General features: G+C 38.7%; 11 protein-coding genes and 1 non-coding gene across 12 annotated transcripts; 5 read left to right on the top strand and 7 right to left on the bottom strand.

Moving 5' to 3' along the window:
* Positions 1-51: 51 nt before the first annotated feature.
* SPOG_02041 (pyridoxal reductase) lies at positions 52-1,944 on the bottom strand. The gene is made up of 2 exons (XM_013167145.1): positions 1,666-1,944; positions 52-1,618 (listed from the first exon to the last, which is right to left on the bottom strand). The coding sequence occupies exon 2, from the start codon at positions 1,323-1,325 to the stop codon at positions 405-407; it is 921 nt and encodes a 306-aa protein (XP_013022599.1). The 5' UTR covers positions 1,326-1,618; positions 1,666-1,944; the 3' UTR covers positions 52-404.
* SPOG_02040 (19S proteasome regulatory subunit Rpt5) lies at positions 1,882-3,662 on the bottom strand. The gene is made up of 2 exons (XM_013167144.1): positions 3,488-3,662; positions 1,882-3,287 (listed from the first exon to the last, which is right to left on the bottom strand). Exons 1-2 carry the CDS (start codon positions 3,638-3,640, stop codon positions 2,124-2,126), a joined length of 1,317 nt encoding a protein of 438 aa, XP_013022598.1. The 5' UTR covers positions 3,641-3,662; the 3' UTR covers positions 1,882-2,123.
* Positions 3,663-4,302: 640 nt separating this feature from the next.
* Positions 4,303-4,383, bottom strand: SPOG_16192. Its single transcript has one exon. It is a non-coding gene; the product is annotated as a tRNA-Arg (tRNA).
* Positions 4,384-4,519: 136 nt separating this feature from the next.
* Positions 4,520-7,969, bottom strand: SPOG_02038 (kinesin-like protein Pkl1). The gene is made up of 3 exons (XM_013167142.1): positions 7,537-7,969; positions 5,851-7,487; positions 4,520-5,796 (listed from the first exon to the last, which is right to left on the bottom strand). Exons 1-3 carry the CDS (start codon positions 7,838-7,840, stop codon positions 5,614-5,616), a joined length of 2,124 nt encoding a protein of 707 aa, XP_013022596.1. The 5' UTR covers positions 7,841-7,969; the 3' UTR covers positions 4,520-5,613.
* On the top strand, positions 4,958-5,671 carry SPOG_02039 (prefoldin subunit 6). The gene is made up of 4 exons (XM_013167143.1): positions 4,958-5,077; positions 5,123-5,193; positions 5,273-5,397; positions 5,469-5,671. Exons 1-4 carry the CDS (start codon positions 5,038-5,040, stop codon positions 5,578-5,580), a joined length of 348 nt encoding a protein of 115 aa, XP_013022597.1. The 5' UTR covers positions 4,958-5,037; the 3' UTR covers positions 5,581-5,671.
* A 368-nt stretch (positions 7,970-8,337) lies between the features above and the next one.
* On the top strand, positions 8,338-10,328 carry SPOG_02037 (U5 snRNP-associated protein Aar2). The gene is made up of 2 exons (XM_013167141.1): positions 8,338-9,122; positions 9,171-10,328. Exons 1-2 carry the CDS (start codon positions 8,396-8,398, stop codon positions 9,482-9,484), a joined length of 1,041 nt encoding a protein of 346 aa, XP_013022595.1. The 5' UTR covers positions 8,338-8,395; the 3' UTR covers positions 9,485-10,328.
* Positions 8,758-10,129, bottom strand: SPOG_02036 (40S ribosomal protein S14). The gene has a single exon (XM_013167140.1). It carries the CDS (start codon positions 10,087-10,089, stop codon positions 9,670-9,672), a length of 420 nt encoding a protein of 139 aa, XP_013022594.1. The 5' UTR covers positions 10,090-10,129; the 3' UTR covers positions 8,758-9,669.
* SPOG_02035 (DNA polymerase alpha catalytic subunit) lies at positions 10,283-14,970 on the bottom strand. The gene is made up of 2 exons (XM_013167139.1): positions 14,475-14,970; positions 10,283-14,373 (listed from the first exon to the last, which is right to left on the bottom strand). Exons 1-2 carry the CDS (start codon positions 14,773-14,775, stop codon positions 10,460-10,462), a joined length of 4,215 nt encoding a protein of 1,404 aa, XP_013022593.1. The 5' UTR covers positions 14,776-14,970; the 3' UTR covers positions 10,283-10,459.
* SPOG_02034 (60S ribosomal protein L7) lies at positions 14,537-16,126 on the top strand. Its single transcript, XM_013167138.1, has 2 exons — positions 14,537-15,195; positions 15,388-16,126. Exons 1-2 carry the CDS (start codon positions 15,043-15,045, stop codon positions 16,012-16,014), a joined length of 780 nt encoding a protein of 259 aa, XP_013022592.1. The 5' UTR covers positions 14,537-15,042; the 3' UTR covers positions 16,015-16,126.
* Positions 16,127-17,093: 967 nt separating this feature from the next.
* On the top strand, positions 17,094-21,380 carry SPOG_02033 (oxoprolinase). The gene has a single exon (XM_013167137.1). The coding sequence runs from the start codon at positions 17,238-17,240 to the stop codon at positions 21,186-21,188; it is 3,951 nt and encodes a 1,316-aa protein (XP_013022591.1). The 5' UTR covers positions 17,094-17,237; the 3' UTR covers positions 21,189-21,380.
* On the bottom strand, positions 21,252-22,874 carry SPOG_02032 (uncharacterized protein). The gene has a single exon (XM_013167136.1). The coding sequence runs from the start codon at positions 22,365-22,367 to the stop codon at positions 21,639-21,641; it is 729 nt and encodes a 242-aa protein (XP_013022590.1). The 5' UTR covers positions 22,368-22,874; the 3' UTR covers positions 21,252-21,638.
* An 869-nt stretch (positions 22,875-23,743) lies between these two features.
* Positions 23,744-25,522, top strand: SPOG_02031 (zf-C2H2 type zinc finger protein; the record flags this gene model as incomplete). Its single annotated transcript, XM_013167135.1, has 2 exons — positions 23,744-24,617; positions 24,645-25,522. 2 exons carry the CDS (start codon positions 23,744-23,746, stop codon positions 25,520-25,522), a joined length of 1,752 nt encoding a protein of 583 aa, XP_013022589.1.
* Between the last annotated feature and the right edge of the window lie 11 nt (positions 25,523-25,533).

The following is a 25,533-nucleotide window of genomic DNA, read 5'->3' as shown; positions in this document are numbered from 1 at the left end:
GTACTACGTACGTTTACATTAATAAACATGTTTGCATACAAAGTCTCAGTGGTAATTAAGAAAGGTTGCACATTGAAATAGTAAAGTATAATTATTATGAACTTGATGGATCTATTCTTCCATTGGAAAACGAATGGAATTTGTATTGACAATGATTGCTAAGTCATATAAGCCGCATGAAAAGCGGAAGATATTTTCGGTGTTTACAATTCAATCAAACTTCATGTCCTTTATATTTATGTGTAGTAGTTAATTAGCTTTTATTCTTCATAAACCAACAAAAAACATGAAACATAATAAAGGTGAAGGCGAACTCATTGAAATACCTAAGTATGGAACCAATTGGCTGATAAAAATATTAAATCATTTCCCTGTTTTACAGAAAGTTCGAAAAAAGTATTTCCTTATTGCTGAACAATATCATATAGTTCGTCAAGCTGTTCAAAGGATAAGACTTTCGAAAATGCACCAAGATTTTCTCCCACATAATCCAGAGTATCAGAGCAAGGAATTGGAATAATTCCGGCTTTTCCTGTACCAAGGATAAAACTTAAGGCGACTTCCGTTAAAGTCATATCATTTCGTATTGCGAAAGAATCAAGAGATGATACTTTGGAAAGAATCATCCTAACCGCTTCTCGATCTTCATTATTAGATAATATATGTTTCTCTTTATTCTTTAATTCTTCCATAATTTTGGAATCTCCCGTTAGTATACCATGTAATAATGGAGCAGTAGCAATAATGGGAATTCCAAGGTTATGGCAAAGCGCTTTTATACCGTTCACTTCAATATCTCTAGAAAGTAAGGAATATTCCACCCGAACAGCTGATATATTAGCAATGTCACGCACTCTTTGGATGACTTCAAGACTAGGTTCCCATAAACCTATACAACGAACGACTCCTTTGTTAACAAAGTCATTCATAATCTTAATGAATTCTTCTGTCATTGGTGCGTCCTCTACCACTTGGCAATTAAGCAAGTCTATCTTTTTCAGACCTCGCAAAGCGGATGTAATCTCTTTTAGAGAATTGAGGAAGGCTTCTGTATCCGAATCTTCTATCTTTCCAACTGTTACAGTTAAAAAGACTCGCTCAATGTTTTCTGGATATTTGCGAAAATACCTACTCAAGAGCCCCAATGTCCCCGATGATAATGAGGAGGAAAAAACTTCGCCAGCATCCCAGAGATTGGAACCATGTAATAGGGCATTATTCATGCAACCAAAGGCTTCTTGGTCGGAAATTGGTATCTCTCGTTGTACTAGTTTTCTTAATCCTAGCCCGATAGGTCCCACGAGAAAATAATTTATGTACGGCATATTCAATTAAAAGAGACTTAACCCAAGAAATTAAAATAAGTAGATTAATAAAAATTACTATATGATCATGAATATATGTGTAATTCAATAGATATTCTTTGACTTTCAATAGAGATAAATGGTGAAGTAAGGTCAAACTCGTTTGCTGAATCGTATTGATAATTAGGATTCAATTAATTAAATATATATATATATATATATATTCATGAGTTGTTAGAATGTCAGAACGGAAAGTGCTTGAAGGAATGCGATTCTCTAAAAATGAGGTAATGTAGACATTTAAAGCTCCATACCTAAATAAAGTTAATATAAACGAACTGAAAAGCTATTGCTTACGTACGCTTACATTGCAGCTCTTAGCTAAACAAGCGAAAATAGCAACCATGTTTAGGAAAGGTTTGATTTGTCGGTAATCAAGTTCAATACCGAAATAAAAAACCGTGATGACTACAAGAATGTGCTTTTGGGGAAAAAAACAAGGCTATGTACAAGAAACTTTCAGAATGTTCGGCTACTTAAACCCATGAAAAGCTATAGCCTAATTTCATCTTTAATTGTTAACAAGAAAAGATAATAATGGACTTCGAAAAGCAAAGCTCACCATCTATTTATAACCCGCATGTATCAAAATCTGTTTTATAGACCAAATATAACAGTATTTTACTATTCATTATAAGTCAGACTACCGTGAAGAAAGGGAAGACATCAGAAGATGTTTAGGAATTTTTGGGGCATAGAAATCATAGAGAAAAAGGTTGACAAAGATTACAAGGAGCTCATAAAACGAAAATGGAATATTTATGCAAAGTATTGTAAAGTCTTTGACTTACGCATCTGCACTTCCAAAATGCCGTCCATAAAATGTTCATGAGTAATTTTCGTATCTCCCTGTCGAAGAGCAATCATACCAGCTTCTACACAAACACTCTTCAACATAGCACCGTTATATTCATCAGTACTTCTAGCCAATTCTTCCCAATTAATATCATCAGCAATTGCCATCTTACGAGAATGGATACGCAAGATACCAACACGGGCTTCTTCATTTGGAAGTGGAAATTCGAGTTTACGATCCAGACGACCTGAACGCAACAATGCAGGATCCAGAGTATCAACACGATTGGTTGCAGCGATTACTTTTACGCGGTCATCGCTACTGAAACCATCAAGTTGGTTCAAAAGTTCCAACATGGTTCTTTGAACTTCACGATCGCCTGCTTTTTCAGAATCGAAACGCTTCGTACCAATGGCATCTAATTCATCAATAAATATAATAGCTGGACTTTTTTCTTTTGCCAAAGCAAACGCATCACGAACTAATTTTGCACCATCACCGATAAACATTTGAACGAGCTGCGGAGCAGCCAATTTTAAGAAAGTTGCACTTGATTGAGCAGCACAAGCACGGGCAAGTAAGGTTTTTCCTGTACCTGGAGGACCGTACATCAAACATCCCTTGGGGGGTTTGATGCCCAAATTCTGAAACTTATCGAATTGCTGCATGGGCAAAACAATTGCTTCAAACAATTCTTCGATTTGTTTTGATAAACCGCCAATGTCAGAGTAACGTTCGGTAGGTTTTTCGTCAACTTCCATGGCCTTAACACGGCTATCGTATTCCGAAGGCAACTTGTCAATAATTAGGTAGGAGTCCTTATTAACACCGATCAAGTCGCCAGGATGAAGTTCTTCGGGCTCAACTAGACCGATCAAGGGAAGAAAGATGGTTTGACGCGTCGACGTTTTGATGACAGCAGACTTGCCAACACGGGTGGCCTCTAAGTTTTGATTTGCTGATTCTTGGACGTCTACTTCTTCAGGCGCCATGTCCAAAATTTCTACTACGTTGCCAACCAAATACGGAAGCATCTTGTTATTTACGACCTTCTCTTGGTTTTCTTTGATTTTTTCGAGCATCGTGCTTTTTTCGTGTGTCAATCTCTGAAATTCAGATTTCATGACCTACCATCAGGTTAGCTTTCTTCTCCAACATAATACATAATATTTCAAAAAGGAACGATCCTACTACAGAAAAAAAGGACGATTCAGTTCAACGTTTTCAGCGAGCAGTCCATCGACTCAGGACAAATCTGAAAGCTTTGTTTAATTCAAATTATTACCGTCTTTCTTTTTAGAGCATTTTCTCCCTTCATGTCACTTACTTTAATGTCATTTTCTAAAAGCCTTGTCCGACTACTCAGTTCGTCAGGGTTGGCGTTCAGAATTTCTTGCTCAATTCCATCCATGAAATCATCATGGCTGGAATCTGCTTGCTGTGAGCGATTCAACGCGTCTAATTCCTCAAGTGTTGACATTTGTGTTCCGGTTAAGTTCACGTATGTTCTTTAGAGAAGTCTTAGTAACCAGAGGTACGAGCATTGTTAAATCAAACTTGGAATTTTATACATATTTTTCTTTTAAAAAATTGTATATGTTTTATTTGTGTAATTAAAATGTGGCCTTTTGCTTTAAATACAGATTGTACAATCATTCATACTCTACAATGTCAAATAGACCAGTATAGAAGAAAAGATTGTTTTCAAAGGCATATCTCAAATATCAAGAAAAGGAGTCAATGTAATTTACTATTTTTTACGAAAACGAACATAGAAGCGCTCATCAATGCTCTTCGCTTTGTTTTGTTTTTTTTCCGCATCATCTTTTTTTGTTTACACCTGAATAAACAAAAAAAAAATTCATCAACACAAAACACAAGGAGGCCACCAACCGCTTTCGATTCTTTAGAAACAACTTAACCGTTCCTTTTTTTTTTTTTTCTATTCTTTTGAGCGATACATGAACAAGAGACAATCTGAAAAGCAGCAATTTTGCGATGGCTCCGTATTCGACAGAAAATGATTACGATTATGGATTATTATCAACATTGACCTCTCATAAAACTAAAATAATTATTTCTTCATGATTGTGTAATTCTTTTGAATAAAAATATTTATAAAAATGAGTAAAAAAAAAAGAACGACCACGGCGAGATTTGCACTCGCGATCTTTGGCGAATCCTTAACCGGAAACCAACGCCTTACTTCTAGGCCACGAGGCCGCTCTGCCTTCAAGGTAAATTTAATTTATTATATTCCGTTAAGAGAATATTTTACAGGAGTAAGCTTTCTATTAAATTATGTAAAATGTATATGGCATGAAAACATGTTTTACCAATTGAAATATGGATACGTACTGTTTTATTGTAACTCCCCTTCATGGAAAAATATCTATATTTCTTATTCTTTAAAAAGTTTGAGCAAAACATCTTTGATATCAGATTTATGTTGCTTTCAGAAAACGAGGATAGTAGAAAATTCCTCCTACGACCGTTAGATTCTTCACAAATTTTCAACGTAAGTCAATTTATTAAATAGTAGCTTCAAAATTCGTTGCAATCATCTCTTCATTGCTTTAGCTTTGAAATGAAAACCGGTAATAGGAATATAGACTGGAGTAGCTATCCAATGATTTGTTTTCTTTAGAAGATTCATTAATTGATTTAGTAATTTATTTGTTAAATTATTCGGAATTTTTATTAATGCCAAATTCCAACCTGATGGATTCTTCCCATGCACTTGATTTCCACTTAATATAACGCGAAAAAACCCGTTACAATTATATTTCCAAAAGTACTGAGCTCTACAAGTAGATACCCCAAACCAATTCTTGTCTTTAATCTTTAGAGGAGGAAGCGGTTCAAGTAAAAGAAAAAATGGAAGATTTAGCTAGAAAGTACCAAGAACAACAGAGCGGTAAGGATTTTAGCTTGAGAATACTGACTCACTATTTATGATTAGAATTGACCGGATATGTTGATTCGATAAAAAAGCTTGAAGCACAATTACAGGAAAACACTACCGTTTATAATGTATGTTAGATTCGATTGCATGTATTGGATGCGATTGCACTGTGAAGGATCAAATTTTCAAATGAGCTAACATCGGTAGGAATTAGACAAGATGGATCCTGAATCCAATATATATAAACAAATTGGGCCAACTCTTGTTAAGCAAAGCCAAGAAGAGGCAAAGACGAACGTTCAAACGCGACTTGATTTCATCAAGAAAGAAATGTACGTTTCATCTGCTCCATATCCTAAAGCAATTACAAAGGAAACAGGTTCACTTAGGCTAATGTATCCAGTGCTCGCGTGGAAAAACAAATCGAGAGTTCAAAGGAGGAATTTGTCAAGATTAAGTCTGCTATCGTTCAAGCGCAAAATGAAGCGGCTTCCAAAGCAAATGCTTCTTCTTAAAACAAAAAGTAATTATCATAAATATTATACACATTATGTACCAAATGACATCGACTCACGGTTCTTAATCATGGGTCCTATCCTTGTATCATTCACCTTCTTTGCGAATCGTAAACTATTAAGGGTATCCATTATCTGAGACTTTAGCGGTGAAACATTCACAAACATAAGTGTTTTTGCATTTTCTCCCAAAGCGTATCTCAACAAATAAGTAAGCTATAATGTACTTAGTTAGTATCTTTTCATAATATGCGGATTCATTACACATACCTTGGAATTCCTATAAGGTATATGATTTTTTCCTTTACCAGCAACGTAAGTTGCTACCCCTAGTGCATGGATTACATCTCCCAAACAACTCAAACTTTTGTTGATAGCTTGCGTTTCTCGTAAACGTTCTCCTTCTGCTTTGCTGAAACTTAGACGTTCGGATCCGGCCAAATCAACCAAATTTAACGTTCCTCTACAAACTTGATTCATGCTTTCATTCCATCCATCAATGTACAGCGTAAATACAGTGTGAGAACGAGAGGAGCGTTCATTAGCTTTCGTAGCTGCGATAAAACGATTTTCTGCTGCTTTCCCCAACATTTTGTAGACCATATCTTCATCCTCAAAATCAATCACCCTTACATTATCCACTGTAGTGCGTCGCTCTCTTTCATCATGGTGAATGTCATGCTTTTGTTGTTGCATCAAACCATTTTTGCTCAATAAATCATAAATCTTTTCATTATAAATCTCTAAAAATTGCCCTTGTAACTTATATCTCCATCCTTTTTCCTTAAGTAACTCGACATACTCAAAGATTTGCTTAACTGCTCGAGTTACCATACCATCATTCGACAACATGGTATACGACTTTCCGGATCCAGTTTGTCCATAAGCAAAAACACTTACATTATAACCGTCAATGGCACTTTGAACTAGATGAGTGATTTCTTGAAATACAGACTCATTCGTAGCTTCAGGAGGAAATACCCGATCAAACGAAAAAAAATAGCTTTTATCGTGTACATGACCAAGAGATGATTCAATATTAGGTCCTTTGAGTAACAATTCCCGAGGCTCTAAAGAATGACTATCTGGGTATTGGAAAATAGATTCAAGCTCATCTGATTTTTGACACTCGCGAGGTAAAAAAGGTCGTACCCTACAAAAAACTCGAATGTTGCCTTTTAGCTCTTGGATAGTGTTGTGTAATTGCCGCCGAAGAGACTCCTCAGCAAAGAGCTTTTTCGATAATGATTCATTTGACCTAGTTAGTTCGTGCACTTTACAATCCAATTCGGAAAAAGTATGACCTTTGTCATTTATTATTTGCTGGTTTTCTTTCAACAGGATGTTAAGTTGGTCATTTTTCTCTAAAGCCATTGTATATTCTTTCTTTTTCTCGTACAATTCATCACAAGTTCGGTTTAATTCTTTTCGAACCTGATCAAGCTCTTTCTGCATAGAAGAAATATCTGCTTCTATCTTTTGTTGGTACCGCTTGAATTCCATATCCTTCTCGGAAAGCAGCAATTCGTAGTGCGCTTTGCTCGCATCCTCTTGCTTTCTTGATTCTTCTTTCCTCCTCTCAAATGAATTCACGTTCTCTTGAAGCTGCGCATTATATGCTTTTTTTAGATCGCGGATCCTCTTGGACAAATTCTGCTGCGCTTCTTCAAACGAATGCTTATACTCAGTAGTCATGTTAACAATTTCTTCGCGAACAATAACAATCTGTTGCTGTAACTCGCGTTGCATTTTTTTTCGCACTTTCTCTTCATGATACTTTATATTGTCAAGCCGTTCTTGAAGTTTTGCTAATTGGGCATCCTTGTCGTTTACCAATTCCCGAAGGGTTTCAATTCGTGAACCATAAACAGCGTCTTTTTCTGAAACTTGAGATATAAGGGTGTTTACTAAAAAACTTTGTCAGCAAACTTTTCTTTAGCTTGTTATACAACGTACACAAGTCTTTATCTCTTTCCACGCATTCGAGAAGTGATTGTATTTCTGATTGATGACTCCTATCCTTCTCAGCTAGGGAAGTCGCTGTGTTAGAATATCTCTCTTTTAGGTCCCAGTAAGCAGACTCTAAATCATGAACTTGATCCTTGTCAATCAAAGATGAAGTATTCATCAAAGACCCTCTAGCTGCCTCTACTACACTTCCGGCATTTTTCTTTATCAGATTGATTTTTCGAATTGTCATGGAGCTTTCCAAGGGACTATGGCTGTTATTACCACTTGATGCCTTGTGGGATTCTAGCATCGCCTGGACTTTTTCTAGCCATTCCTCTTTATCTTTAGATACACCTTTTAAGCTTCTTTCATCTTTGGAAGCTGAATTGGTCCTTTTGAGTTGACTACAACCTTGAAACTTCTTGTTTCTCGCGTCTGCATGCGATGTTGAGTTAGCGACTTCCACCATAGATGAAGATTTTAGATATTTCCCTTTATAAGGATTTGCATTTTGCTCTATCACATCAATGGCTTCCTCTTCAGCCTGCTTTCGTTTCCTTAGAGAATCACTAGATAAAGCGGCTGCATTCTTAGCAAAGTTAGCTATGAGTTATAAACAAAGAATTATTCAATACCTCAATTACCATTTCATGGATTCAAGTAGAAGAAAAGAGAACAGCAGACTTGTCAATTTCTTTTGCTTCCTTCCATCCTTTCTTTACTGTTGTTTTTCTCCAGTCCTCGCCGGGTTTAACGAGCTACAGCACTGAAGCTTTGAATGGGCTTAAGCTATTTCCGTTCAGTTCGTTGAGAATTACCACCAAGGAAGGGTGGGACACATGTCAGATCCTCTTGTTTTGATCCTATGAGTATTGAATTTGTGAGGTGGCCGGATTCATATTATATCGGCATTGATGGATGCTCTTACCCTTCGAAAAGTTTAACTGGTGCGAAAAACTTCCCTGTTGGTCTTCATCTTATAACTTGGACACCTTCCAATGGTGTAGGCTTAGTATCTGGAGTATTCTTTTTCATTTGGAAACCTTCTGCTTACACACTTACTTACGATGCATCATCCGAGAATGCATTAATTGAGGAAGTAGATTGTGTATATGATGACAGGTTTTATAACTATACTTGCGCAGGAAACTGGGATCAGCTGGTGAAATTCATACAGCAAAAGCATTTACAGAAGATATTTCAGAGCGAAGGACCAATGTTTTTTATGGATACTTCTACTTACGCAAATATAGATTTAAATGCAGCTGAGTCTGAGCTCTTTCAGCCTTCAGAGAAGGACACTGTATTACGATTAACAAAATTCGATGTTAGAAAAAGCTGGTCTCCCTCTTCCTTAGGTCCTGAAAGATCTTTGCAAGCTATTGACAAAACTTTTATGTTTCAACGACTCGTACAATCCGTATGGAATAATGAGCATGCTTCAGCACTAGCTGAATTTTCGTTCGCCTACCTTGCATACGCTTTTTTTTCCCATTATGCAGCATTATTGCATTGGAAAAACTTTTTGGAGATGCTATTGCAATCTTATAAGTTAGCTGAGACCGAGCCAGATTATTATTCTACTTTTCTCGGTACGTTTTTTATTCCCTTATAGAACCCTACTAATCATGGCTGCATAGGCTTGTTCCAATCACAATTCGAGACATTACATGATCGTGACATTGAAACTTCTGCTCTTTTTGAGGGTGACTTTATGCAGTCCTTGCTGGAAAACCTGTTGGAACGCAAGTCGGACAACAGCCTTCCTCTCCAAGTTAATAATGCTTTAGATAACTTAGTGAATGCTGTTTCTGAAGTAGTCAACATACAGGAAAATCCAGAAGACGCTGCCCCTTATTATGCGGATGATGCCAATGCTGCTATTGATTACGACCAAGAAGTTCATGAAATTGGACATTATGTGATAGATGATTTCAACAATGAGAGTAATTGAGGTTAAAAGAATGCCATGTTCTGCTACTTTTTTCTACTTATCACTTTACTTAATCCTTACAGTCTTGTAATTAAAAATCAACTGAAATTTCTTATTATGTTTCTATAAAAAGAAACCAAATAGACGTCGAGGACTTTGTCCAAACCAGCCATACAAACAGTACGACAAAGAAGAGACGAAAGTGCTCACAGTCTGCGACCACGACGACCACCCTTTCTGCGGGTAGAGTCGGTAGGGATGGGAGTAACATCCTCAATACGACCAATGCGCATACCAGCACGGGCTAAAGCACGTAAAGCAGCTTGAGCACCGGGACCGGGAGTCTTAGTAGCGGTACCACCAGTAGCACGGATCTTGATGTGAAGAGCGGTGACGCCAACTTCCTTGCACTTGACAGCAGCATCTTGCGCGGCTAACATCGCAGCGTAAGGAGAAGACTCATCACGATCGGTCTTGACCTTCATACCACCAGTGACACGGGTGATGGTTTCCTTACCGGTCAAATCAGTGATATGGACGAAGGTATCGTTGAAAGAAGCAAAAATATGAGCAACACCAAAGACGAGCTCACCAGAGCGAACTTGAGGCCCAACGTTAGTAGCCATTTTCTGTTGTTGCCGTTCCAAGATCTGTTAGGCACTCCGCAGGTTTCTTCCTCTGATTCTTCTCTACATGTATACTAGGGAGCAGTCACACTTTGCTAGGTTAGGGTTACCCATAACCGATGTAAGTAAGTATAAGCGAAATTGTTAAATAACATAATAAACGATAATACGAATTTACAAACGATAAATTTCATTCAAAATTGACCTATTAATGAATTAATTAGATATGTTTATTTCTCTACTACATTCTAGGATAACTGTATGTAAAAAAGTAGGCCACCATACGAACTGAAACGAAAGTAGTCAAAAATAAATGATGGCAGAAAAACAAAAAAAGGGGTATTGTGAAGCTTCATTAGTTATCATTTGTTCAAGAATGAAAAATGCTAGCCATATCTACAAATTCACGAGCATTCTTGTTCATTAATTTAGACAGACTGTTACTCAGCGCATTGCATCGCAAAATGCCGTTACGTGTTGCGCCAGTTGTATTTTGCACGGCTTTCAGCAAAAATTTGATCTGATTGTAAAGCATCTTGTCATCATATTCAAACCGCATATTACCCCGGCAACTGCCATTGCAACACCGTTTGCCGTAGACGTTCATTTGCCTAGTTCGATTTCCACATGAAGAGTCATCACATACTAAAACACCCTCATAGTAAAGATTTATAAAGTATCGAATTTGAGTAGTGAACTGCAAAACGATTGTCAATGTGGGGTACTCAAAGCCGCAATCACATTCAACTGTATTCACAAATAACGTTTCTTGCAGTGATTTAATACTAGGCATCGTAAATGAGACCGCAAAACAGCTGGGACATCTTAAAACCATCGGTGAAACATTGATAAACCTCTGGTCATCCGATAAAGTGCTTTCGTATCGTTCAAAAGCTGATGACTCTGATGCTTCATATGTATAATATCTTTTAGGATCCAGTCCTAAACATTCAGCTAAACGAGCGCGGTTGGTGCCTTCGATAGGTGCAATAACTCTTTCAATAGGAGGAAGAATTTGATGTGTCAGATAATAATTATAATCGATAGTTATGTTGTTATTTGGGTTCATAACATCCTGTGGACTACGAGCACGATCAGCAGGATGTCCTTCTGCGTCGGAGCCCGTGATGATAAAAGGTATCACATCCCCAGCTCGTACATTCTCTCCTTTTGCTTTCTTTTTTAATGCTACCTGTACAAAAGGCATTGTTTTACCATTCGGATAGTCTTCGGGATTTTTGCCTAGGCGGTTAAAGATAATAAATTTATTTGCTGTAAAGTTTCCATTCTTCATTTGATCAGCGAAATCAGAAAGATAGATGTGTATATTACTGACGACCGTCTCTGTAAGCTCCCCAGATAGGATCTGATCCAAGCAATATTTGCTAGCTTCTTTTGCAAGCATACAGTATTCTCGACGCTTCATATCAAGACCTTTTACATCTAATACTGAATTTCCTTTATCATCAACCTGTAAAGCAGCGTACTTTTTTTTAGCATGTAGTAGCATTCTTTGATAAACATTATCGATGTCGATTTCTAGCTTCCTGTATCTTTCATTCACCTTTTCTTTAAATTCGTTACCAATTATAATAGCTTGTTGCTTATCAGCAACGTTCGTATTGAGCATAACAGAATCCGTATCACCGTAAATAACCTGCAGCCCCATAGCATCAGCAAGTTCTTTTGTGTTCATTAATGCTTCTCTTCCTTTATAAGTAATTAAAACAGCGAGGGGTCGAGCATAGAAACGAGATTTGGTATAGCCTAGACAACCATACATTGAGTTAGCCGTCAGCTTAAGTGCTTGCTGCTGAATATCCCATTGTAATAGCTGAGTTGGGTTAGCCGTTTTATCTTTCAACAGGCCTTTAATTAGTCTACGGCGATCAACCAAATTTGCGATTAGACGAGGGAAAATTCCCTGCTCACTTGAAGCGGTAGGGATATTAGGAATTTGATCTTCGCCATCTTTCGTAGGAGCAGAGCGTTGTACCGTAGTGAAGCAGATGTTGTACTCCTGGATAATACTAGGGTACAAACTATTGAAATCCATAACTAATATACATGTATCATATAGACCTTTCTGAGGTTCAAAAACTAAACCACCTTTATACTTATCTTTTTTCTTTCCCGGTGTTTCTTCCTGAAACTCTGAATCTTCAAGATCGAGAATATCGACGTTCCTTCTGTTGTTATACTGTTTATCTGGAACAACATAACCATTTTTCTTAAACTCATGCAAAAGAATGAATTCGTTTCTTTCAGCTCGGGTACCAGCCAAAGTTCTAGCCCATGAGTTACCGGCGATATTAGTTAGATTTTTTGATAGTTGCAACATTTGTATTTGAAATCCTACAGCTGCGATAAAATAAGTGTCAATCTCACAATGGGTAACATAATCAAGCAAACCACGAGCTGTATCGGTCCATGACTGTAAAGCCTTTTCTTGATTGATATCCTGCCTTTTAATGTTTAATTCTTTCTGGACAATTTCGGACAAGCTCCAAGATTGTACTTTAACCATGGATCTTCCAAAGTCATTAGAAAGGTCACTTATTAATCTTCCACATGCAACTTGTCTTTCCACAAATTGTTGACTACTCCTATTATAAGAGCGCGGCCACTCACCTCGACGAAGACGCCCAATGCTATGCCAATTATGAATTTTACGGTCTTTTAACCGAGAAAGTAGAACCGAATACATAGTTTCAAAATCATGACCCACATAAACATCTGGGTCGTAATTCTGTATTTTACTTATGAATGAATTCAATAAGGAAATCTCAGATCTTTCACAGTAGATAGGGGGTTTATGATTGCGAGCCATATTTTCAAAACCGTTAGGAAAAATCTGTTTAAGCGGACGAATAATGGTAAATGTAAACGATGGCATATCGTTGGCTGAAAGTCCTCGATCAATCTGAACATTCTCGTAAACTCTAGCGCTAATCATAACCATTTCTTGTTTGTTTGATGCGGGATTTATAAGAGTACGGAAAGCCAAACTCATCACTGTAAGAGGAGGTGTCTGGGGTAATTTTGAGTCAATTGCTACTGATATTCCTTGAGGAGAAGAACAGCCGATTTCCACACGGCACCAACTAGCATTCCGTACGGAATCAAAATTTGGGTTTTGTATCTTTAGCCAACAGGGTCCCATAACTCTTCGCGTGAGGACAAACTGTTCAAACAAAGAAGTGTTTGTACCAAATACATGAGAGAATGTGTTACCTTTGAGATCAGAAGGAAGTTGAGGGTAAGAATAAGAATATAAAACTTCTAAGTAATCGGTCTCCTTTGGAACGTCCTCTAACTCAAATGCATACTTATACCTGCTTAATTTGGACTTCCATTCTTTTACGCCTAACTTGGAAAGAAATCCCGAGACTTCATCATACACTGCCTTCTGTTGATCCAAGGAAGATGATAGTTGACTATTAGAAGAAGCTGGTAAAAAGAATAAAGATCGCATAATACCATCAATTTTTACGAATGAAGAGACAAAGCTCTTGGATTTTTTATCATAAACTTTTCCAAACAGGCAGAGGCTGCCAAATACTTCTGTATAATCCAACCAGAAAAAATTTAAAGATCCATCTTGTTCTACTATATCGCTGGGAGAGACACGATGACCTTTGTTGATAGTCGCAGGATCGGGGACTTCTAAATTGCGTAGGTGAGAGTTAAGCTCCGTAAAGGCAGAGGTATCTAACTCGGATGACAAAGGTGGTGCAAAAGAAGATGGGAGAATGGGTGTAGCTGGAAGAACAGGTTCCACGGCTGGTCTATCCAGGGTGGTTGCCGCGCTTAAGTCTCGGACTGAAGCATCATTTTCTTCAAGTTGATTGGAATCTTCAGGTTTTTCTGGAAGCACTGGCTCCATTTCGATATCGTCTACAAGGGCTTCTTCATCATCGGCAAGTATCGGAGAGCTTGGAACTGCTACATCTTCCGTACTTTGAGGTTGACGAGTTGCTAAAGAAGCAGTAGGTTCATTTTCTATTGCTGATGATGACTGCGTGATATTTGGATTTGAAAAAAGGTTTGTGGATGGTTTCTTATCAACTGTAGGCGTCGTCTGGGCTTTACCTTTCGAGAGCTTACTTTTGGTAGACGGGGCATCCATTAGATCTTGATCAATTGAACCCAATATTTGAGCCATGAAGTCATCATCATTGTTGGACTGATGCTTCGTACTATGATTACTAGGTTGAATGGGCTTGGCTTTGAAAAAGGAGCTAATAGGCTGACTGTTATTGTCCGCTAAAGCATGCTTAGTTTCTTGACATAGGTTAGTATATTCAATTGATGAAAAAGGGGTTACTACGGCGAGAGTCTTTTATGTCAAGTGAGACATTCAAGTTTAGCATATGGCAACTTACTTTTCTTTTTTGTTTTTGACGACCCTGTTTCTTCAGCTTCCTCTTCATCATCGTCATAACCGCGGTCCCATTCGTCGTAACCATTGTCAACGTATCCTGCACCATTGTCATCTACCACAAAGTCATCTTGATCTAAACGCTGTCGTACAACCTTCAAGTATTCTTCCTCTGAGACTTTGTCGTAAAGATTATCTTCTTCTTTATTTTCATAAACGGTAGCTCTAGTTTTTCCAGCTTCACGTAATGCACGAAGTTCAGCAAATTTTGAGTTCGAGTTTACTGTCGCATTTCTTTTTCGCATGATCCTCCCTTCACGACCTAAGTTATAACGATTTCTTAACAGTAAAAAATTTTTTCAGTGGAAAAGCCTTTCCTTGTTTCCCTATTTCTGAATGGTTGAACGCGCTGAGATATGCTCCTGGATGTAAACAATAAAGGTCGCGTCTATATTGTACCTATTTATCGTTCTCTCGCGTTAGAGCTCCTTCAAACGAGCTCTAACTCCATTTCTCGTATTTAGGGTAGGGTTGCTAAACAGTCACGGTTGGTATGTAGTACGAAAACAAACATGTGCCAAATTCGATTTTTGCCGACAATGGTTGCCTCCTCGACCGTCCCTTCTGTAGCCTCTATTTTTGCACCTGAGTCTCTTCGCAAGAAGACTAAGACTCAGGAGCAAGCTCGTGAACAGCGCGTTGCTGCTGCTGCTGAAAAGAAATCTGTAAGTATACCCAAAAATAGTTAGAGCAGATGGTTGGAAACATAATGATTAGTGCAAGAAGTAGTAGATGTTGCACAATTGGAGTAATACAATTTGGTTGACAATTGATCGTACCTTACAAGAGTCCAACTATTCATTACCTTGCTCAGATAATTTCTATCATTACAGATTCAGTATGCTGACCAGGAATAGGGTCTCCAAAAGAAGCGTGAACTTATTGCTAAGCGTGCTGAAGCTTATGAGGCTGAATACCGTGCTGCTGAGCGTGAGCAAATTGAGCTCGCTCGTAAGGCTCGTGCCGAGGGCAACTTCTATGTTCCTGAAGAGCCCAAGTTGGTCTTCGTTGTCCGTATCCGTGGTATCAACAATATCCCTCCCAAGGCCCGTAAGATTATGCAACTCTTGCGTCTCTTGCAAATTAACAGCGGTGTCTTCATCAAATTCAACAAGGCTACCAAGGAAATGCTCCAAGTTGTTGAGCCTTATGTAACTTATGGCGTTCCCAACCGTAAGGCTGTCCGTGAATTGGTTTATAAGCGTGGTTTTGGCAAGGTTAACAAGCAACGCATTCATCTCTCTGAAAATGCCATCATCGAGGCTGCTTTGGGCAAGTACTCCATTTACTCCATCGAAGACTTGATTCATGAAATTTACACTGTTGGTCCCAACTTCAAACAAGCTTCCAACTTCATCTGGCCTTTCAAGCTTTCCTCTCCTTTGGGTGGTTTCAGAGAACGCAAGTTCACCCACTTCATTGAGGGCGGTGATGCCGGTAAACGTGATGAACACATTAACAGCTTGTTGAAGCAAATGATTTAAAATGTTGTTTTTAAGTTGTGAATGGGCGCTGCTTCTATAGGGTTATATAAAGATTGTAATTTATAATAAATAGGAATAACCGCTAGGTTTAAGTGGTCAGTAGTTTGTTCAATTTTTGTGTGTTTTTGGTTTAGGAATTCATTTTCATTTAGATAATTTCTAAAGTCTTGCTATTCACCTTAAAACGATATACTACTGATGGGTTCAAGCTCACGTCAATACTATTGAGCGATCCGGAACTGCTTTCGTATTAGGAAATTCAACTCCATTCATTATAAAAGCATTAACCACTATGAATCGAATAACTCTATATAGCAATGGCTCGACCCCGTTACTGAGATATCCTCATAAACGAGAATTATGGATCAATGTCAATGATTATTGCAAAAAGGTGCTACTTAGAAGCAAACCGTCATACGGTGAAATTTCGAGAGAAACATAATGTTCAGTTTTACTATCCGAGCTCAGACAAAAGTTTTGTATATTAATTTCATGTATTTACACCGTTTGAATCTATCTTGCAATTCATAAATTATGGGGAATTTATGAAGGTGCAAATCCGCTACGACCTTTCCATAATGTTAAATCCCTAAAATTGAGATGAAGTATTACCAGTATTACTCATTTTGTTTATAAGATTTTGGCAAAGAACAAGTAACATGTCACGCAGAAGGTGACATGCTCAGTCGAAGTAACAATTACAATCATTGTCGACAATACATTCGTTTAGGACTCAGTTTCATTTAAAGATTGCAGTAAAGGGTCCTTGTTTGGCAGCTTTTTTCTACTTTTGTTAAAAGAGACTCAATAATGCCAACAAGAACAGCCATAATAAATCAATGTTGCCCCGTTTTATTAGCCGAGAACGAACAGCTTAACATTTGAAGGCATTTATTTTAATAACAATGTAAATCAATCATCGTAATTGCCTACATTCTTACTTATTTATAAGATACGATACGAAATGGTTGATAGTATCAAGATTTTTACGAACCTTCCACTTAGGGAGCTCCACTAACTGCTCCTCCGTTATCTAGCATCATGAAACAACATCAAAGACGCTCCACCGTTATCTGTATGCTACACCATCTATAAATACTGGCGTATTTGCGCACGTAAATAGCGTGCTTGGAAAAATTTCTGTTTATATTCCTTAGATTTGTTCTTATTATATATTTTTTGTTTGTCCTTTTCATTGCCTTTGTTGTTGCATAGAATTAAAAATGAGTCTAAAGATCCATATTGACCGCGGTGGCACATTCACCGATGTAATCGCTACTGTGACAGATGATTCGCGAGAGCCAATTGTAATAAAATTACTCTCGGAAGACCCAAATAATTATGAAGATGCTTCCATTGAAGCTGTACGACGTGTTTTGGAGATTTACCATGGTAAACATATTCCTAGGAATGAAAAACTAGACACCAGTTGCATTAGTCATCTCCGTTGCGGTACTACGGTTGCTACGAATGCCTTACTGGAACGTAAAGGAGAACGATGTGCCTTCGTTACTACAAAAGGCTTCAAAGATGGTCTTATTATTGGCAATCAGTCCCGTCCCAACATTTTTGAGTTGGCTATTCGTAGACCTGATGTCTTGTATTCAAAGGTTATAGAAGTCGATGAACGAGTTACTTTAGAAGATTTTGTTGAGGACCCTACCAGCTATAAAACAAATATTGATGGCTCTGACTCATCTTTGGTGCTCGGCCGTTCTGGAGAGGCTGTACGCATTTTAAAGAAAATCGACGAAGATGCGGTCCGAAAGGATTTACAGGGTTTAAGGGATGAAGGATTTACCAGCGTTGCCATTTGTTTGGCACACAGTTTTACTTTTCCTGATCACGAGATCGCTTTAGGCAAGCTCGCCAAAGAGCTTGGTTTCTCCAATATCAGTTTGTCTACAGAATTGATGCCTATGATTAAGTATGTTCCTCGAGCCACATCTGCCACTGCCGATGCATACCTGTCTCCCGTGGTCCGTCGTTACTTGTCTGGATTTCAATCAGGTTTCTTACACGGACTTAAAACCCAGGGACATCCTAAAGGTGTTCGCTGTGAATTCATGCAGAGTGATGGAGGCCTTGCCGATGTTAACAAATTTTCTGGTCTTCGAGCCATATTATCCGGTCCTGCTGGTGGTGTCGTCGGATTTGCTCTTACTTCTTATGATGAGAACACTAACATCCCGGTCATCGGATTTGACATGGGTGGTACTTCAACGGATGTATCTCGTTACGGTGGTGCATATGAACATGTCTTTGAGACTACTACTGCGGGCGTTACTATTCAATCTCCTCAGCTGGATATCAATACTGTTGCTGCCGGTGGTGGCTCTAGATTGTTTTGGAAACACGGGTTATTTGTAGTTGGCCCAGAGAGTGCTGGCGCACATCCTGGTCCTGTTTGTTATAGAAAGGGCGGCTATTTGACTGTTACGGATGCTAATCTACTTTTAGGTAGGCTTCTTCCTGAATCTTTCCCCAAAATTTTTGGTCCTACTGAAGATCAACCTCTTGATGTGGAGGCTACTCACAAAAAATTTCAAGAATTAACCGACGAAATTAATTCTAGTATTTCAGAATCTCAAAAAATGAGCGTGGATGAAGTTGCTTATGGTTTTATCAAAATAGCTAACGAAACCATGGCTCGCCCCATCCGTTCATTAACTGAGGCTAAAGGACATGATATTTCTGTTCATCGCTTGACCTCCTTTGGAGGTGCTGGTGGTCAGCATTGTGTTGCTATTGCTCAGTCCCTAGGTATTTCTCAAGTTCTCGTGCACAAATACAGCTCTATTCTTTCAGCATATGGAATGTCTTTAGCCGATGTTGTGTCTGAGGCTCAAGAACCGGCTTCCTTCTTACTTACTTCCGATATAATTCCAGAAATTCAGGAGCGTTTCAAAAGAATTATTGAGAATGCACGGAAGAGCCTGAACGAGCAAGGATTTGCTGATGAAAAAATCTCCTATGAACTTTTTTTGAATCTTCGTTACCAAGGAACAGACAGCCCGTTAATGATTACCAAACCTGCCGAATCTTGGAATTTCAAGCAAGCTTTTCTAGAAAGGCACAAGCAAGAGTTTGGATTTCTTTTCGATAAAGAGATCATCATCGACGATATTCGCGTTCGTGCTTCTGGTAAAAGTTTTGAACACAAGGAACCCAGCGTTGATGCTCAATTAAAAGAGTTAAAATTCACACCAGTTTCAAAATCACTATCATCTACTTCTAAAAAGGTTTTCTTTGATTCAAAGCGTATGGATTGCCCTATCTACTTATTGGAAAACTTGCCTACTGGGGTTGAAATTGCCGGACCTGCGATTATCGTAGACAAAACGCAAACCATAGTAATTCCTCCAGGGTCCGTAGCTCGAATCCTTCATTCTCATGTACTAATTGACATTTTATCGAAGGAAGGAGTTTCTGATGATTCTCTTGCTAAGGCGGAAGCTATCGATCCTGTTTATCTTTCCGTTTTAGGTTCACGATTCATGGCTGTCGCTGAGCAAATGGGTCGTGCTCTTCAAAAAACAAGTGTTTCGACTAACGTGAAAGAAAGACTTGATTACTCTTGTGCTTTATTCGATGCCAACGGAGATTTGGTCGCAAATGCACCACATATGCCTGTTCATTTAGGTTCTATGTCCACTTGCGTGCGTAAGCAGGCAATGTTGAACAAAGGAAACTTGAATCCAGGTGATGTTTTGGTAACTAATCATCCCAGCTTTGGTGGAACTCATTTGCCAGATATTACTACCATTACCCCTTATTTCGAAGATGGAGAAATTATCTTCTACGTTGCATCTCGAGCTCATCATGCTGACATTGGTGGTATATTGCCTGGTAGTATGCCTTCCACCAGTAAAGAACTTTCAGAAGAAGGAGCTAGTATTAAGAGCGAAAAATTACTTATTGATGGTGTTTTCCAGGAAGAAAAAATGATTGATCTGCTTTATAGTGAGCCAGGAAAGGTAGAAGGCGGATCTGGTACACGATGCCTACGTGATAATTTAAATGATTTGAAAGCCCAAGTAGCTTCAAATCAAAAAGGTATTAATCTCATCACTACTCTTATTAAAGAGTATGGTAAAAATTCTGTCTTACGTTACATGAAGGCTATTCAGGACAATGCTGAAAGTTCTGTGCGTAAGCTCTTACTTAAAGTGCGGGAGACATTTGAAGAGCAAGATCTTTACGCTGAAGACTTTATGGATGATGGTTCTCGAATTTCTTTACGGATTACGATAGACGGTAAAACAGGTGATGCTATCTTTGATTTTGATGGCACTACAGAAGAGGTTTATGGCAATACCAATGCTCCTGAAGCAGTAACTTACAGTGCTATAATCTATTGTTTAAGAGTTTTAGTATCTGAGAATATTCCCTTAAACCAAGGTTGCTTGTTACCTATTAAGGTCAAAATTCCTGACAATTGTTTCCTTAAGCCTTCTGAAACCGCAGCCGTTGTTGGTGGTAATGTTCTTACTTCTCAAAGGATCACAGATACAATTCTGAAAGCTTTCCAAGCCTGTGCTGCTAGTCAAGGAGATACAAATAACTTGACATTCGGTATGGGGGGAAGAAACCATGAGACTGGAGAAGTTGTTCCGGGATTTGGATATTATGAAACCATATGTGGTGGCTCAGGTGCATGTGATGGTATGGATGGTACTTCTGGTGTTCACACCCATATGACCAATACTCGAATTACTGATTTAGAAGTCTTTGAGCGCCGTTATCCTGTCATTCTTAAAGAATTTAGTATCCGTAAAAATTCTGGAGGTGCAGGGAAATACAAAGGAGGAGATGGTGTTGTCCGAGATATTGAGTTCCGCATTCCAGTCACGTTGTCAATTTTGTCTGAGCGACGAGCATATCATCCTTATGGCATGAAAGGCGGTGAAGATGCGAAATGCGGGAAGAATATCTGGGTAAAGTACTGGATAGATGAAGAAGGCAAACGAAAAGTCCGGAGAATTAACTTGGGTGGAAGGAACACATGCCACATAGCTGCTGGTGATCATATTGAAATCCATACACCTGGCGGTGGAGGATATGGATTGGCGAGCGAAAGGATCGAGAACAAGGAATCGAAATTTGTGGATAATTCTGCTTTTCGGGCGAACGGAAGTTTGTCCCAACGACACTATATACAGCACACAAATTAACGCTTAATAGCAGACTCAGCATGAAAACAAAAAGAGGATATGAGAGATGGATTTTTCTGTCGATGTACTACAATTGAATTTAATGATATTAAAAATAAGGCTAATAATGACTATCATGATTTTACGAGAGAATAAAATGTTTTGGAAAACTAATAGCACATTGTATTGTAAATTATGGATGATTCATGTTTAAATGATAAAGACTCGAATCATCATTATCATAAAGCAGAACTCAAAACACAGGAAAGAACACCGGAAAGGAGAGGCGAAGAATCAGGCATGTAAATTAAGTGATTAATGAAGAAAATATCGGTTGGGGAATATATACATAAACAAGCATTATGAAGGACAAACGAGATGACAAAGTAATACGAAGCGAGCTATTCAAGCAGACTGTTCGAGAAAGCAGGAGCAAAAAAATTAGAGGACCATGAATGGCCAGGAGCGGATTCAAGGGATGAGCAAAAAGGCACTTGAATCTTCGTTTTGCATAAAAGGAGACGTGGGAAAGACTGCTTCAGTAGGAAAGGTTAGATCATGATCATTAAAAAAGAAAAATTGGTCCGTGTAATTAGAGTTATATGAGGCACTGCAGTCCTCGCCTTCGAGATAAGACTCACTAGGCGGCTCCTTGTGAATAGATTCGGTATTGGAAGGGATAGGGAAAAACGAAGAACGGGTTTCTATGGAGGGATTTACGAAGCTAGAATATGGCGAGGGATCTTGAAAAGAGGAAGAAAAAGAGAGAGGCTGAGGGAAAGGGAGGCGTTGTTTGAAGTGTGTGTCTTGGAAAGCTGAAGCTGATTGAAAGTCAATACTACTTGGGGTGGAAGAAGACGAAGAAGGCGAAGGGGTGGAGAAAGTTATATTGGTAGCAAAAGGGCCTGCTATAGGAGATTTGACGTGTTGGGATGATGAATTTGTTAAGAATGAAGGGTGCATATAAGGGAGAGCCATATGTGGGAGAGTAGCATTATAGCTTTCGAATTTTTGTTGATAATGTTGAATGTATACCTGCAGGGTGGAGGATTTGATTTGAGCAAATCGGTCAAAGCTGAAGGCCAAAACGTAGAGTTGCGTTCCAGGAATATCCTTGCAGCGCTGATGCAGAATATCGATCAAGTGCTCCATGAGCTCTCTTCGGAGGCCTTTATCGATAGGAAAAGAAGGATGAATCATAGAAAATGGATTAAGGAAAGGAATCAACGGGTGAAAATAAAAAACAAAACAAAAAAAAAGAAACACAAGAGAACAAACAGGGATTGTATGAGAATGGAGAATGAAAAGAAAAAAGAATCAAAAAAAATAAATTGCGCAGAAAAGTCCTACAGGTTGAGGTTTTTTACCTTACCTTGTGAAATACTGCAGTGGAGCAAAAAGAGAAGCTGACCTTTTTGTAGTGTCTTGAAAAACTAAGAATAGTGTCAGTCAAGATCATGCGGTTCTCGTCAGGAATTTCGTTCTCTTTTCCCAACTCGAGAGAGACCTTTTTTTACCAACATTATCATCGTCATCGACACTCCAGAGATATTAAGGATATCGGGAAGATTGATAGACCATTGACGTCCAAGAGGTCAGTACGACGCGATGCAATGTCTCCTCCATAGTGTGTTTTTCTTACTGATAAGATTGGTCTTTTGGTGGTTGGTTGAACCATGGCAAAAGCAAGGGAAATCAAAGATGAATAAATAAAAAGAAATAAGAAATAAGAAATAAGAATAAGAAATAAAAGAACCCATAGAGATTTTTGCCGTTGGAAAAAACGACCCTCCTTCCTCACCTCCATAAGGAATGCAACCAACTACTACTTTTAGTTTCACCTAGGCAATTCCGAGGAGTAGAAACCTCGTTTGGATTGTTCAGATATGAAAAGGATGTGTGTTCTTTGTTACAAGGATGATAAGGAGGATGAATGAATAAATGCCTATATCGAAAGTTTCCGATTTATGAGAACCAAAATGTAGACGAGTTTCGCCTCTTTTCTGCTTAAAATTCGTATACGTACGTTATAAAATTACAGCCATACTGGACCAAGGAGGCCCGTAATTGAAGCTTTCCATCATTTCGGCCTAGGCCAGAGCTCCTAGAATAATGATGTTTCATCAGCTTATCTCTTATTCTCATTCTCATCTTATCGAGCTTTGTAGTATCAATTCAGTGATGCATATCGACGATCGCGCACGTACGACCATTCGAGTCTTTCCCAATCAAATTTGGTTTGATCCAGCGTAGCAATTGGTTTATCTTGCTGTTATTTTTCGTACCAAACAATTGAACTTGATACCTCCCAAACCTCTTGTGTCCCAAGTACTCCTGCTTTTCTGGGAAGCAAGCGACTTTTGTGAACATTGTAGGAATACAGCGTTTGTGTCTTTATCCATCAACAATCTCCATCGTATGTCTGGGTTCTTTGTTTGTTTTCTCTCTCCCCATTTCTTTCTCTGTAGTTTTCTTTAAATATTGTTGAGACGTTTGGTCTTCCTACTTTCGGTTATTTCTTTCCTAATTTCTATTTTATACTCTCTTTCATACTCCCGTTTGGGGGACCTCGTGGCATGTCCTCTTCCTCCACTAACAATAGTGACAATCCCAACGATGGGACAGGCACCAAGCGAAAAAACAGTCAAGATCTAGATGGCTTTCACAAACGACCCTTTATTTGCGATCTTTGTGAAAAGCGTTTCACCCGCCTTGAAAACCTCACCCGACATAAACTTTCACATGATGATACAAAAAGTATCCATTGTGAGTATTGTCAACAATCATGCAAGAGAACGGATCTTCTCAAACGACACATACAGCGACACCACTCTGGTGTCCTCCCAAACTCTTCTTCTCATCTTGCTTACGAACAACTTCCCCCCAAAACTAAAACCAATGGACAACATCCCGATAATATGAAAATTGTTCTCCCGTCTTTTGATGCCGTCGATCTTCCGAAAACGTATCATCCCAATCTACGGCCCTACTTCACCGTCCTTCCGTTCCTCCCTTCTGACTTTCTTGGCCATTATATCGAGAGTTACTTTGAATGGTTTCATCCCATTCTCCCCATTTTGCACCATCCCTCTTTTCACATCGAAGGTACTGCCGCCTCATTTATACGTTCAGTTAGCTTGATCGGTTGTCATTCCACTGGTATTGAAAGCGATGCTACTTTGGGCCTTTTGTTTTGGGACAGCGGCTTTCACTTGTTGCAGCTCTATACTCAAAGCGACATTCAAAAGAGCACAAGCCTTTGGGTGATTCAGGCTCGCTTCTTGTTTTGCATCTCCTCCCTTTTTGAAAAAACTTCCACTTTTGCTAGTATTGGTCAAGCCTTACTTCGCGATCTGGTTTATGATTTTCGAGTACTGGGCTGGACGGCCCTTCCTTCTATTCCCGAGAATTCTTCCCTTTCCGCTTTTATTGATTATGAATCTATGAAACGTATCATCTTTTGTACATATATTTTAGAATATCTTCTGGCTGCCTTTTTCAACCGAAACCCTTCCCTTTCTTTTCAAGAACTTCAACTGCCCCTTCCCATTGATGAAATTTTTTGGGAATCTGCTAATTCCTTGCAAAGAGAACAGTGGAAGCAGACATCTCCTTCCTTCCACGATTGCTTAGGCAAGCTCTCTTATGGACCTATTGCCTTAAAGGAAACAAGAATCACTGGTCTAGCTCTCCTTTGTGCTATCTATGAGCTAATCCGTAACGATGTAAAGAAAGAATATGTTATTGGCTCTTTGAAATCCTCTAAGCAGGTATATGAGGCTATGCTTCAACATTTACGCATGAGTATTGAATGCTCCATTAAAAACAAGAAAGTTTTGTCGCTATTTGTTAGTTTATGGAATCTAGTACGAACGTATTTACATCTTCATGATCCTTTGTTGACTATGTCAAAGTCCTTTTATGATTTAAAGAGTGCTGTTCATTTCTTTCGAAATTCTGTAGAAAGTGACGACGCTCATTTTCATACCTTTCCTGAGTTTTACAACATAAGTCTGGCTCTGGAAGGGATTTTATGGGCACTTGATCATGCGTCAGTCGTCTTGCAAAATTCCAATTTTGACATACCGATCATTCACTTTGCTGTCTTTCGGTTGGTTCTTCAAGGCTTATACCTCTTGAAAGATTGTCGATCCAATACGCTGTTCACTCATACAAATACAGCCTTCTTGCGGAAACAAATAACAGTCTGCTTTAGCGGTCGCCAGATTCTTATGGAAGCTTGGGATACTTCTGATGGTATTGTGAAGTTGGCTTCAGTCCTAAAAAAACTTTTAGATATTGAAGGAGGTTGGGGAACAGGTGCTTTACTTTCCGAAATCTTTAATTGTTTGTAAGAGCGATAGTC

Source organism: Schizosaccharomyces cryophilus (genome assembly GCF_000004155.1).
Source record: "Schizosaccharomyces cryophilus OY26 unplaced genomic scaffold supercont4.2, whole genome shotgun sequence".
NCBI lineage: Eukaryota > Fungi > Ascomycota > Schizosaccharomycetes > Schizosaccharomycetales > Schizosaccharomycetaceae > Schizosaccharomyces > Schizosaccharomyces cryophilus.
This window is presented reverse-complemented; position numbering and strand designations above follow the sequence as displayed.

Coding starts and splice junctions, on each gene's coding strand:
- SPOG_02038 (XM_013167142.1), bottom strand. CDS start 7,840: ATGCTAGAATCCCACAAGGCATCAAGTGGTAATAACAGCCATAGTCCC. Junction 7,488..7,536: donor GGAAAGAGATAAAGACTTGT/GTACGTTGTATA, acceptor AAAGTTTTTTAG/TAAACACCCTTATATCTCAA. Junction 5,797..5,850: donor TACCTTATAGGAATTCCAAG/GTATGTGTAATG, acceptor AGTACATTATAG/CTTACTTATTTGTTGAGATA.
- SPOG_02033 (XM_013167137.1), top strand. CDS start 17,238: ATGAGTCTAAAGATCCATATTGACCGCGGTGGCACATTCACCGATGTA.
- SPOG_02035 (XM_013167139.1), bottom strand. CDS start 14,775: ATGCGAAAAAGAAATGCGACAGTAAACTCGAACTCAAAATTTGCTGAA. Junction 14,374..14,474: donor GTCAAAAACAAAAAAGAAAA/GTAAGTTGCCAT, acceptor ACCTATGTCAAG/AAACTAAGCATGCTTTAGCG.
- SPOG_02034 (XM_013167138.1), top strand. CDS start 15,043: ATGTGCCAAATTCGATTTTTGCCGACAATGGTTGCCTCCTCGACCGTC. Junction 15,196..15,387: donor CTGCTGCTGAAAAGAAATCT/GTAAGTATACCC, acceptor GACCAGGAATAG/GGTCTCCAAAAGAAGCGTGA.
- SPOG_02032 (XM_013167136.1), bottom strand. CDS start 22,367: ATGATTCATCCTTCTTTTCCTATCGATAAAGGCCTCCGAAGAGAGCTC.
- SPOG_02036 (XM_013167140.1), bottom strand. CDS start 10,089: ATGGCTACTAACGTTGGGCCTCAAGTTCGCTCTGGTGAGCTCGTCTTT.
- SPOG_02041 (XM_013167145.1), bottom strand. CDS start 1,325: ATGCCGTACATAAATTATTTTCTCGTGGGACCTATCGGGCTAGGATTA.
- SPOG_02039 (XM_013167143.1), top strand. CDS start 5,038: ATGGAAGATTTAGCTAGAAAGTACCAAGAACAACAGAGCG. Junction 5,194..5,272: donor AAAACACTACCGTTTATAAT/GTATGTTAGATT, acceptor TAACATCGGTAG/GAATTAGACAAGATGGATCC. Junction 5,398..5,468: donor GATTTCATCAAGAAAGAAAT/GTACGTTTCATC, acceptor TAATGTATCCAG/TGCTCGCGTGGAAAAACAAA.
- SPOG_02040 (XM_013167144.1), bottom strand. CDS start 3,640: ATGTCAACACTTGAGGAATTAGACGCGTTGAATCGCTCACAGCAAGCA. Junction 3,288..3,487: donor TTTTAGAAAATGACATTAAA/GTAAGTGACATG, acceptor ACCTGATGGTAG/GTCATGAAATCTGAATTTCA.
- SPOG_02037 (XM_013167141.1), top strand. CDS start 8,396: ATGAGTATTGAATTTGTGAGGTGGCCGGATTCATATTATATCGGCATT. Junction 9,123..9,170: donor TTATTATTCTACTTTTCTCG/GTACGTTTTTTA, acceptor ATGGCTGCATAG/GCTTGTTCCAATCACAATTC.